At 38.3% G+C, this 13852-nt stretch overlaps 1 protein-coding gene across 4 annotated transcripts in view; it reads left to right on the top strand.

Moving 5' to 3' along the window:
- LOC102954411 (cat eye syndrome critical region protein 2) overlaps positions 1-13852 on the top strand; it is a 180229-nt gene that overhangs the window by 85753 nt on the left and 80624 nt on the right. For all 4 annotated transcript variants that reach the window (XM_042991484.1, XM_042991485.1, XM_042991483.1 and 1 more), the window contains exon 2: positions 13037-13131. In XM_042991484.1, the coding sequence (XP_042847418.1) occupies positions 13037-13131 (95 nt within the window). The remainder of the gene's footprint in view (positions 1-13036; positions 13132-13852) is intronic.

The following is a 13852-nucleotide window of genomic DNA, read 5'->3' as shown; positions in this document are numbered from 1 at the left end:
AAAAGTAAATAAAAAATAATTGGTTGTAATGGGGTACTTTTTGGAGGATGGGTAATATCATGGGGTATAGGTAGTGATTCTTATCTGTTTGGAAGTTGAATACGTAATATAATATAATGAATCAGTTAGGCTATGTTTTATTAGAAATAGGGTCATTGTAAAATATTGTTTTCCGTGCCTGTTCCCCTTTCCAGATTTTTATGGTCTCTTCCTTTATGAGAGATGTTATTGTCTTTGATACAGTGGAAAGAGTATGAGTTACGATTCTTGTTCAGTCATTTTCGTAGTAGTATTAACATGTGTAAGTTGCCATAGAAGTTTCAATTTAGGCAATGCCCCATTTCCCAATGAGATGATTCAATAAAACTTTGGGAGTATTGACTTATCATAGTATATAAAACTTGTAATAACACATACGAAATAGTCAAAGTTCTATTTGGAATCTTTATTTTGGGAATTTTACATGAACATTTGAGTTTTTAAATTTAGAAATAAATGCTTTTTCCATTTTTATTTCTAGAAATAACTTCTTCATCATTGTTGGACCACTTTTGAAGAACTCAAAAGTACTCCAGCCTTGCTTCTATCTTAAGTTTCTGAATCAGTTCTTGATATGTTTTCTGAAAATTTTATCCCTAGCCACATGTATTTATTCATTCAATAGTAGGATAGTTTGGTTTTTCACTTGCTCTGTAGGTGTATATTCATTATCATTATAACATAAACACATATATTTCTATTTAAAGTGATTTTTATAATGACATTTAACACCTGAAGTTTAGCTCCCACCCCCCAGAGCAGTTACTGAGTCATTGTAAGGGTTTTTTACCTCCTTATAAAATAAATTCAATCAAATGACCTCTGTAAGATCCAAAATTATCATTGATTGAGGTTGTTTCAGGCCAGTGTCTCTTTCCTAATTTCTGTTACCCAAAAGTAAAATGAGTGAGTATCTTTTAATAGAAGAAACTTGGCAAATGTATACAATCAAGGTAAATCTCTTTTATAAGAGAGAATTTTGCTGAGAAACCTTTGCCTCAGCCCAGCAGAATCCTGTCTGTTTGCCAGCTTTACTTCTAGGTAAAAACAATTTCAGTAGACTCAGTTGCAGAATGACATTTTGTTTCTTTAAAATTGGATAGGTATCTTTTCCATTGTCGTATTCACACCTGCCATTCAACACACACCACCTTCCTAATACCAAGATCCACTTGGAAATGCTAATCAAGGATCTCAGAGGGGCACCTGGGTGGCTCATTTGGTTGAGCATCCAACTTTAGCTCAGGTCATGATCTTGAGGTTCGTGAGTTCAAGCCCCACGTCAGGCTCTGTGCTGACAGCTCAGAGCCTGGAGCCTCCTTCAGATTCTTTGTCTCCCTCTCTCTGCCCCTCCCCTGCTCGCTCTCTCTCCCTCCCTTCCTCCCTCTCTCTCAGAAATAAATAAACATTAAAAAAAAAAAAAACATCTCAGAATCAAAAGAGAATGGATTAGTCTTGAGGGGATAATTTCTTACGGGCCTGATGAAATATTCCTGCCCCATAACCAAGTATCATCAGTACCTCTCCCTCAGCATCGAGCTTGTTAAACACTGCCAAATTCTTTACCTTGGGACATCTTTCCCATTATAAATAGCATATCCCCTTTTGGTTGTAACCTCTCCCCCCCCACACCCCCCACACCCCCCAACAAGATTTCAGTACTGTTTTCTTAGTTATAATCACACCCTGGTCATTTCTAGTTTGTCCTGCCTTTCCAGATTTCTTGATTGTATTTCAGGCATTTCTGCACTCGCAATTCATCTTTTTATTTTTATTTTTTTAAGTTTATTTATTTATTTTGAGAGAAGGTGAGAGAAAAATCAAGTGCAAGTGGGGAAGGGGAAGAGAGAGAGAATTCCAAGCAAGCTCCATGCTGTCAGCACAGAGCCCAGTGTGGGGCTTAATCCCGCAAACCATGAGATCATGACCTGGGCCGAAACCAAGATTCGGGCGCTCAACCAACTGAACCATCCAGGCACCACACACATTCATCTTTTAGATTAGTTGTTCTCAGTGGCTAATTTCTTTCAGTTTTCTCTGAACATTCTGTGACACTTACTCTGTGGAGGCACTGGGCAGTACCAGGGGTTTTGACACCGGTCATATTTAGTTTTCATTTTTAGTGGTAACCTAAATTTTATCGAGACCCTTACTGTTCCTACTACCCTTGTGTGAACTGGTTGCATCTTGCTCATCTTTCAGCCTATGCTAATTAATCTCCATAGCAGCATTTTGCTTGCTTATCTCCACAGCACTCTGCTGTAGCAGTCATCACATTGAATGGAAATTACTTATTTTTTTCCTGCCCCTCAGCTCCCCAGTTCTAGATCTTATGCTACATGAAGGTAGGGTTCTTTTTTTTTTTAAATACATATTTATTTATTTTGAGAGAGAGAGAGGAAGCGCACACGCCACCAGCAGGGAAGGGGCAGAGAGAGAAAGAATCCCATGCAGGTTCCGTCTGCCATCACCAAGCCCAATATGGGGATCATGACCTGAGCCCATATCAAGAATTGGAAGCTTAACCAACTGAGCCACCCAGGTGCCCCGAAGGTAGGGTTACTATTTTTCTCTTTGCATCCCCAGCGCTTAACACAGATTCTGGCACATACTGTGTCTTCAGATGCTAGGGATGCCTTTTCACTTTATGGTATCCCACTGGCACATGCCCAAAATACGTTGAACTGTATCAAATTGAACTGATCAAATTGATTCAAAGGGAGCCCTATCTCCCTTCACACACTAAAGTTTTAAATTTTATTTTATTTTATTTTATTTTATTTTATTTTTTATTTTTTATTTTTTATTTTTTATTTTTTTTTAACGTTTATTCATTTTTGGGACAGAGAGAGACAGAGCATGAACAGGTGAAGAGCAGAGAGAGAGGGAGACACAGAATCCGAAACAGGCTCCAGGCTCTGAGCTGTCAGCACAGAGCCCGACGCGGGGCTCGAACTCACGGACCGTGAGATCATGACCTGAGCCGAAGTCGGACGCTTAACCGACCAAGCCATCCAGGTGCCCCTAAAGTTTTAAATTTTAAATGTGTATGTACATTTTTGCCACTCTCACATAGGACACAAGGACACTGTCAAATATGAAAAACAGCATTTAGGACATTACATTGTTTCCCACTTTAAAACTTCTAGGACCTTATTTTGAATATCAAGTCTTTGTTGTTTCTTCCCGCTGCCCCCTTCTTCCCATTCACCTTTCAACTTTAATCATCCTTAATTTCTGTTTACCAATTTAAAATACCATAATATTTTTTCAGGGGTGGGGGAGGATTAGAAATTGTTACCTAAAATTTCTTTGCCCTTTTCTTATCCACATACAGTTAGTTGCAAAGTCTTACTAATTGTGCTTCTGAAATCCTCTCCTTTCATCTCATCCTGTGTATTTCCACTATCCTCTTTCTCATATTGGCCCTATCACTTCTTCCCTGGACTAGGACAGAAATCTTCTTACCCTGTAATCTCTCTAACAATGCGTCCTGCAAACCACATCCAGATTTTAGCCTTTCTCTTTTGATTATTCTTTTTTTTCCCTGTTCTTTAGTGGCTCCCCTAAATACCTAAAATAACTTCCAACTAATCCAGTAGTGAGCTTCTAATGACAGGGAATGAAGACTGCGTAACTTTATAGGCCTAGATCTATAGCCACAAGTGGCTCCAAACAAATTCTCTGATGAAGTCTCCTGTCTTCAATTCGTGCAGATGTTTAAGTTAAAAATATCTTCTCAACAACAAGTAAAACAGTGAAAACAAACAAAAAAATAAAAATAAGACTGACTCTCTAGAAGCTGTGCCATTTTAAACAGATGGTTTCCCATATTCTGACCACACACTGGAGCCCCAGGAACACACGTACCCTAGTTGGAAAGCCTTGTTCCAAGTGGTGAAGTCTAGACTACTTGACCTTGTGTCTGAGGTTGTATATGGTCTTTCAAGAACTTGCTTATCCAGATCTCTTGTCTGCATGGCTATACAGTATACTATGTCCAGTACTCTAGCCTCATAGAACTTATTGAGGAGCTTTCCAAGTTTTTCAGTGCTCAGAAATTGTTTATATAATAATCATGGGCATTTCCTTATGGGAGAATATCTATGAAACTTCTGAGCCTTTTTTTTTTTTTAACTGCTAGAGCCAGTTTTGATAATTTATGCCTTTTCAGAAAATCATATTCTTCTAAATTTCCATATTTATTGGTATAATTAGTATTTTCCAGTTACCCTCATATTTTAGGGTAGCAGTCATTTGAGGGGAGAAGCTATTTTGGTTTCCTTTCTGTTACCCAGCAGCATAGCCAGTGACACAGCTGTTTCATGGATGGTTGAGAGGAATGGTATGGTTGCAGCAAAGCAGCGATACAGACCTGCTGGCCTTTGGGGACTCCTGGGATAAACCACTTGGCCAACTGAAAGTGTTATAATAGCCAGTTTCAGGTCCCTCACCATTATACCCACTCGAGCTGATTTATACTTTACAGTCTAAATTGGCATGGGGCAGGCCTTTGGGATTAAATTAATTTATACCAAGTTAGAAAGCATCAGCTGCCAAAGTCAGGGGTGCCTTCTGGAGGCTAGTGTGCTTATTTCTTCATGTATTCTAAGCTCACACTCCAGGCATTCTCTCTTGGAAAGCAGCTGGGATAGTCCTTCAGGAAGCCCTGCTTTGCATCTCCTTTGTGTAAGCACAGTTCTGGGTCCTATACAGAAACCCCCATCTTCTTCGGAGACACTGCATTTCAGTTGGTCCTTGTGCAAATTAGGAAGATTTGTAAACCTTCTAAAATCAAATACAGTATGTATGATTATTTTATCTTTAGACCTTTTTTCCCTTCTTAAGTAAACTCAAATTATTATACCTGAATGGCAGTAGTACAGATCTATGATCTTGATCCTTTACTTGGAAGTTGAAGAAAAGAAAGTTTATCTCTCTTTACCACCTTCTTTTCTTTAGCAAAAGATTAAAGAAAATTTCGAGAGATGAGAAGTATGTCAAACAATAAAAAGTTACCTGTAATATTATTTAAGAAAAGGTGTTGAGTGGGTGGTTGTTGTCCATTAAAGGAATTGGTGATATTCTTCCTGTGTCGTTTGACTGTCTGTAGTCAGGCAGGCAGGCAGGACTTTTTAAAGTAACGAATTGTAAATAAACATTTTTCCACGACATATGTTAAAGGCCCTATTTCTCTCCCATTGCCAATCAGCATTCGAAGCCTTTCCCCTTGCTCAGTCCTGAGTTCTTTTCCCAGCAGCCCCTGCTTGTTCTTGAGGGTGGAGGAGGTGGAAAAACGTTAAACAGACTTGTCCCTAATGAGCTGTGACGCCAGCTGCAAAGAGGGCAAATCCTGTTACTCCCTCCAGCTACTCTCTGAAGCTGCAGAGGAGCAGTAGGGATGGGTCTCCCTTCTCTAGGCTGATTGGTGAGTTTACTGCTCCCCCACCCCCACCTACCCACCCCTGCCTCTTCTGTCCCAGAGCATCTTGGCAAAGTTCAGATTTCTGTGCTCACAGCTCAGTGCCCACAGTGAAAAGGAAATACAAAAGGGGAGGAGAGAAAGTGGGGGGGGGGGAGATAGGGGGGATTTTAGAAGTGTATTCCTTATTGCCTTACTCTAAGACTTAAGCTCTGGGTTTGAAGGCCTAAGTAGTAAAGCTTTGAATAACCGGGGTTTCCAAATAGTTCCTTAGAGAACTGTTGGCTTTTATTGGCTTATGAACACGGTAGGCCATGTATTAAAAGGATTTTAATTTCTATTGTCCAGAAACCTCTGAATTTTGAAAAGGCCACTTTCTAGCTCTTCAGTCTTTGCCTTTTTCCACACACTTTCATTGTAAGGAAGATGACATAATTGTAATATTAACATGTTATAGAATATTTACTGTGTGTGCCAGGCTCCGCTGGCTTTTACAAGCATTGCCTCATTTAATCATTACAAAACCCTTGGTGGTGGGCAATTTTTTGTCTAAATTGTGGTAAGAAGCATAATACACAATTTGGTTTCTTAACCATTTTTAAGTGCACAATTCAGTAGTGTTAAGTATATTCGCAATGTTGTGAAACAGAGTTCCAGAACCATTTCTTCCTGCAAATGTGACACCATACCCATTAACGTGCACATTTTTAAATTGATGAGCCAGTTCTTATGTTCAGGAGGATTGAAATTACCTTTCTTCTTTGCTGTCTTCCTATAACATTCTTAATCTTTATTTCCACCACAGGGTGAAAACTGAGGCCTATATATAGTGTCCTTGGTTTATCCATTTGATCCCAACTACTGGGGTTAACAGTAACTAAGGGGAAAGTGGGGGGGGGGGGATCTTTGCTCTCCAGAAGGTTTATCACCTATTCTTCATTCTAATCTTTACTGATTCTGCATTTTAAGTTCTGCTGAGCTAGAGGGGAAAAGTTTACTGATAACTTTGTCACCTTACAAGTTACCATGGCCCTGCATACTTTTTTGGTGGGTTATCTAGATAGCTACTGATTTATGAAGCAAATAGATATACATGTGAAAAGCAATTTTATATTTTGAGACCCATTTTCTTACTGATTTGCAAGTTTACTATATTCTATGGGTAGAATGGTGGACAAGGGAGAGGGGTTGAATTTTATTTGTAAATAACAGAATTCCTCTCCATACTTGTGTCATTTGAGGGACAGTTCAAGTCTGCTCACTTCTCCTTGGAAGAGCGGATCCAAATCCCTGATATTCTACCTTTCTATGTAACCACTTTCCTTAGTTGCTCCCTCATTAGGTCATGGTTGTGCTGGAAAAAACAAACCTAGCTTCGCTGGGGAGAAGTTTTTACCAGTCCCCTTTAGCCTGTCCATCATAGTTGAGTATTGAACAAGAGCATTTCATTTTTTTATTTTTGAATTAAAATAAGGATGCTGGGTCTCAGTTTCTGCTGATGATGTTACGAACACTATGGTTGAATCACCAGTGAAGCCTGATTATTGAAGCAGGCAGAAAATACAGTGAAACCATTTTGTCTTTCCTTCTTTTTCTTTTGTAAATTTCAGATTCACAGATTTTATTAATCATTGTTCTTGATTCATGGCACTCTCATCATTGATCTAGGAATGTTTCATTTTATTCATTTATAAGTGATATCATCTGAAAATCACCTCTATCAGAATTAGATCATCAATATCGATGCTGCTCTCCCATCCAATCTTCTGCCTCCTAGCACCTATGGGAATTTTTAATAATGCAGATGGGGAATAAAAAGTTACCTTAGATTTATTGAAGAAAATATAGATTTGTTATACAAATTAATAATCCAACTATTGGGTGTGTATTTTAAGATAAACAGTTCTTACACTTACTAATTATAACTTGACTAATTTTGATTTTTGCTAACTAACACAGATTAACAAGATGTTAGTAATTTCAGACTTGAAAATTCATAATCTACATGTAAGTGGAATGTAGGTTTAAGGACATCTTATCTTTTGGCCATATCTCCCGTAACCTTTGTAGGTCTTAGCTTTTATTTTGTCATTGAACATCTTGTTTCACTCTAATTTGTCTGTAATTCTACTTGATGACTCTCTGGAAATAGTGATAAAAGGATATTGGCAGTTGATAGTGTTTGTAGAACACTTTAACCAGAAATTTCATGTTATGTTCATATTCTAAATAGATCTATTGGTAGAAATGAGATTCTTCTATAGGGACCAAATAACCCACTCTTTCCACCAGTCACCACTAATCTTGTATTTAGAGGAGATTATTGAGTGGTTTGCCTGGATATCTGAATTACATTTCATTCTTCAGTCCTTTCAACAGGCTTCAGAGTTAGAGGCAGAACTGTAAATTCCACAGATATTGATAACCACATTTTATCTGCATGGTTTGATTATAATCATACATTCATGCTAGGGCTTTTAGATAAACAAGGGGCTTTAGCTTGAGATTAATCATTTGACTATGTTTGGGGTTACATTATAAGGATTTAATTCAGTCCTTATGTCAGAAGTTGAATTTTGAGCTTTCTTATATGTTTTAGAGCATTTTTGGTCTATGGCATTATTTCATTTCTTTTGGTAATTATGCCTTTTGTTTTTTAAATCAGATTTATTCATCTTCCACGTGTTCTCAAATCCTCCCCTTCTTTATTCCCACAGCTGCTGTTTTATTTATCACAGACTCCGACCTTTTATCTTCCAGAATAGCACTTCCCAAACTATATATGCATATGAATCATGGGGCTCTTGTTAAAATGCACATTCTGGATTCTGTAAGTCCATAGTGGCTCCTAGGTGCCCTACTTCCTGCACCCTTCCAGGTGATGCTGACACTTGCCTCCATGGTCCTTACCTCTGGTACCACTCACAGTCATTCTGCACTCTGCTCTCAGAACTGTTTTTCTGAGATACAGATCTGATGATTTCACTCTACTTCAGACTTGATTGCATATAGAAGTAAAATCTACATTCTTTAATGTGGTTTTCGTGGTTTTCAGAGAAGGTCCTCAAGGAATAGGCCTGTCCTATCTATGGTTCTCTAATTGCCCTCTTCACTTTGAGGAGGGTCCTTGGTACTTTCTACACATGACATCAGCTTTCGCATGCTCTTCCTTACTGTGCATTTGCCAGGTAAGAGTCTTCCCTTCAGGGCTCTGTGCGAATCTTACCTCTTTGACAAAGTCTTACTCTACACTCCTCAGTTTCTCTAGTCTTCTCCATTTTCCCTTATCACTTTGTATATTTAATGTAGCATTTGTTACATTGTCCCCATAATTCTGTGCTATCATTCAGTCAAGAAAACATTTGAATTTCTACTGTTTTCTGTTTGCTGGGGGAGACAGTACTGAACACAATGACAGATAGATGATAGATAGATAGATAGATAGATAGATAGATAGATAGATAGATAAAATTTTCCATTCTGGCTTACATTTTAGCCTTCCCTCATTCCCTCCCTTCCATCCATCCATCCATCCATCCATTCATCCTTCCATTCATCCATTCATCCATAAACATATTAGGACCTCATTCACTCTTGTATCTCTATTACCTGGCATATAGTAGGTAAATGAAATTCAGTCAAGAAAATATTTGAATTTCTACTGTTTCTGGTTGCTGGGGGAGACAGCACTGAACACAATGATAGGTAGATAGATAGATAGATAGATAAGATTTTCCATTCTGGCTTACATTTTAGCCTTCCCTCCCTTCCATCCATCCATCCATCTGTCCATCCATCCATCCATCTATAAATATATCGGGACTTCATTCATTTTTGTGTCTCTATTATCTGGCATATAGTAGGTGAATGAAAATTATAACTTAAAAAAAATTTATTTGAAAAATTTTTTGATGTTTATTTATTTTTGAGATAGAGTATGAGCTGGAAAGGGGCATAGAGAGAGGGAGACGCAGTCTGAAGCAGGCTCTAGGCTCTGAGCTGTCACCACAGGGCCCGACTCAGGGCTCAAATCCATGAGCTATGAGACCATGACCTGAGCCAAAGTTGGATGTTTAACTGACTGAGCCACCCAGGAGCCCCTATGTATATAAACTTTTTAAAGTTAATTTGATGACCACCTACTATTTGCTAATTTCTGTGCTAATGTTATAGGTAGGGCCACAGAAGAAAACAAGAATGTTCCTTTTCCATAAGCACCTTATGTAGATGAGTAAAACTAACACTGTTATGTTAATATTAAGGAACAGAAAGGTCATTCAGTGACTCTATTGCTATATTTTATTGTTGCCTCTTCAGAGGACAATATCATTAGGTATAAACTGGACAACTAGAACTTGGGTCTAATGAAAGTTACCCTGAAAGAAAGGGAAACATTCTTGTCCAGCGTTTCCACCTAAGCCAGAGGGGAATGTCTGTTGGTGGGAAGCAGGAGATGAAAAAGAAACGGAATTCATAGCTTTAACTGTTCCTGTATGAATGATTTTTTTTTTGTAGTCTCAGCTTAAAAATTAATGCAGATTTTACATTTTTCTCTGTAGTAGGACTCCTATAAAATTAATGTTTTGAATTATTTACTACTGAATAAAATTCATCCACATATATCCTGTGGCTTCTAGGAATCCTGCCAGACCTCCATTTAATTTGGTACTTCTGTTCTTTAAAAACACTAAGAAGCATCAGTTAGTACTGACTATAGCACCTTTAGTCAAGAATCACATTGTGCTATTTAATTTAATTTAGTACACTGATGAGGAGGACAGCACCTCAACAGGAGCGTATAACAATATGTGAACACACATCGTGTTGAAGGAGTTACTGGAGGAACCAGCAAAGTGAAACTTGACTAGGAAGATTTTAATAGATAAAAGTTTTTCATGTGAAGGACATACAGTCCTTGGCAGAAGGGGGAGCAGATAGGGATTTCTTTCTTCTTAGGGGAATGGTACATGTGAGGGCTTGGTTGGGAGTGATGGAAGTGGGTTATTGTTGCTGTTACAGCCATCAGCCTTTCTAGGATAGAGAGCATGGGCCAGTAGGAAGCAGTTTACTCTGTGGGAAGAGCCTGGGTGGGGTGGTCTGGGTTTCACTGAGTTCTGGCACTTTTTGCTGAGTACAACAGGAGGAGTCAGTTAACCTTCCTGGGCCTACCTAGTTTATTTATCCTGACATTGGGGGAGTTGAAATAATACGATCTATAATTGACCCTCCAGCTCTACCATTCAGTAATTCTGACTTCTCTATCAAACGAGATGGCCTGGGATTTTTTGCTTCAAGGGTTCAGCTTCTGTTATAATTGCAGTTTGCTTCGGAGTGTTGCCCAGTGACCAAGCATAAAATATGAACCATTCAAATCTTCCCTTGTTTTGCATCACATTTACTTCTGTCAGATCTTGAGTTCGTGTTTCCTCATTGCTGCTATTTCTCTTGTTTGGGAAGTCCTTCAGAATCTTTCTCCCCAGGCTTATGTTTGTGTTTAACCTCACCTCCCACCCTCCACCGCTAGAATTCATCTTAAATACACAGCAGCTGTGCCCTCTCAATAAAAATAACTGTAGTGAGTCTTCTTTGTCTTCCAAAGAAAAGCCAAACTCATTAGCTCAGTATTCAGTATCAGCTATCAATCTTAGCTCACATTACTCCCCTCATATGATCTAGAGAACAGTTAAACTGAAGCCAGTATCCTCTTGGTGTCCTTGCTCCCGTTGTTCCCTACACCTGGTTATGCCCTGCACTCCCCCCACATTGTCACACAGCCACAGTTTTCCCATCTCAGGTGCCACCGTCTTGATGCAATCTCTCAGGCTTCCTGCAGCCAGAAGTAATCCTTTTCTTCTCAATTCCCATAGCACCTATAGCACCTTTTCTGTACCTAATAGTGCTAATTAGTTGGTATGTCTACCTTTTTTGTATTCTTATCTCTCTAAACTAAACTCCCCAGTGCTTAGGAAGTACTATATTATCTTACATAGGGTGGGTGCCCAGTAAATATTAGTGGAGTGAATGAATTCTGGCTAATTATATTTCAGATCTTTGTTATCTCTGATTGGTAAAGTTTCATGTTTTTCTGGATAATCTCTAGAATGTAGAAAAGAACTCTGCAAACAGGAATTAATAAACTAATATAAGAATAAGAACCATTACTGTAGATGTGTTATAATTCCCAAGTTTGTAATTAAAGCAAGCAAAATGTTTGCAAGCCTCAGCCTTGTCTTTGAATTTTGAGTCTCATTCACCTAGGCTTTCAACGCAGTATAGGGCAGATGAACCTTTTCAAGTGAACCACCTCAGGGTAGTTTCTGTTTTGCTTATTTGTGTCGGTTAATATGCTTAGCAGTTTTTTGTTTTATGAAAGTTTTACAAGTGATTACCAACTTGAGAATTTTAAAAAATAATAAATGGAGCAGTTAACTTACAAAATCATTTTTTTAAATTATTTTATTACAATTATAATTGTCACAAAAACTTTACTGTTTTTACAGTAGAAGCAGACTACCCTGTTAAGTATGCACTGCCCTGTAATTGGTGTTAAGGCCAGAAATTGCTTCTTATGCACAACTCAGGCTTTCACAGCCATTAATATGAGCCTTCAAAGTTTGGTTTTTCTGTGGTTATAGATCTGGTCAATACAATAAGCAGTCAAACCATAAGCTTGGCAGACCCTTGGGAGATGGCCTGCATGCAGAAGACATCATCCTGGTTGAAACAGTGCTAGCAAACTTTGTGTCCCAGGAGTTGATGACTTAGAGGAAATTCCACCATCTTAGAAAATACTGGTTTATTATGGGAGATTGAAAAGAGAAATAGGATCTCCTAAAATTTCCCACTGTCACTTTTTGTCCAAATAGCTCCTCTCAACCAATCTTTGGTCAGAATAGTGTACTAAGACCAGCTAACTATTTGGCATTACCTGCTTGAATCCCAAGGAAGGAAAATATATCTCACCTTGGATTAGACCATTAACATAGACATTACCTCACTTCTCTCCAGATGATGTAAGATTAATCTCAGTTCTAGCAATCTCCTGTCATCAGTCCTCAAAATAAGAATCGCTACATTGCTCATTACCAGTGCTTTTTCTTTTCAATAAATTAGTGGTTCTTTAAAGCAGTTGCAGATGGTGTACCTGTTAAAACTGTTAAGTGAATGACTAATACTTTTTAATTATGTATTTGCCCCTTTATTCTCCTCTTATTAAAGTAGAAGGCATTGCAGCATATTTGTAGAAGTTAAGGTCTTTGAAATTATGTTAGCTAGCACGGACTTATAAAAAGAGATATGTGTGTTCTCACATGCAGAAAAAAAGGAGTGGACCTTGGTAGTGGAGCAATGGGAGAAATAAATTCCATGGAAAAACAAAAAGTTGAACTCATTGCTCTTCTAGCAGTAACTATGGGAAGAAAGGCAGAGTTCATCCATGGCAAGCAGTTTGGCTGCTCTGACCGTATAGTGGCTTAGAGGGTGATGTCAATAGTGTGGGTAGCAGGAGGGGAGGGACAGGTAGATTTTAAGGAATCTCTATGTTTGATCTCTCAATTTCTCTCTCTTACCTCTTAGGAGTTAGAAGCAGCTCTTCACAGAGATGATGTAGAGTTTATCAGTGACCTGATCGCCTGCCTGCTTCAGGGCTGCTATCAACGAAGGGATATCACGTGAGTAATCCTGATTTTACTATGTATTTTGTGAATAAAGAACTAATTAACCAGGTGCCATGATGTTTCAGGTCTCCTGTAACAAACCAGAATTGATCCTTAGTTTGTGGCATTTACAAATGGATTCCGCAGACTTGTGTTTGGCTCATTTTGCAGTTCAGTTTTAATTTTATTATAATCCTTGAGTTTATTTCACTCTCACAAATCTATATCCTTTACTTTTGGATCCACCAGTTAACATAATCAAGTGTAGAATTTCTTCCTGTCAGTATATGCCTTTCTTCCTGAGTTTTATAGAAATTATAGTCTCTTGCAGTACTGGTAAAAGGTAGCCTAACAAATTAAAACTAGATTTTACATTTCTGCCACTTGAGTATCTTCTATTCATATAACCAGTAGTTATAACCATAACTACATAACATACATAATGTTTAATATGGAGCTTCTAGTCTCCCTCACACCATAACTGCTAAGTAAACCGCTTTCCAATACATTTGAGATTTGTAGAAATTTGGAGCAACATTTTATTTGTGTATATAAATAAAGGATCTTCTTGATAAGGCCTCATTCCTTGTTTTGACCCTAACTTGATAACACGTTTTCTTCACTACTACATTTCTATACAGAGCAGAAGTGTATAGAGCCAACTCTTAAAAAGCTGAGACAAAATGGTTTCCCGGTTTTTACCCTCTGGTGCCATGCAGGGCAGGGGTTTGGAGTG

This window comes from Panthera tigris, chromosome B4 (assembly GCF_018350195.1).
Source record: "Panthera tigris isolate Pti1 chromosome B4, P.tigris_Pti1_mat1.1, whole genome shotgun sequence".
Taxonomy (NCBI): Eukaryota; Metazoa; Chordata; class Mammalia; order Carnivora; family Felidae; genus Panthera; species Panthera tigris.
The sequence above is the reverse complement of the archived record's forward strand: the minus strand, read 5'-3'. Positions and strand labels throughout refer to the sequence as shown.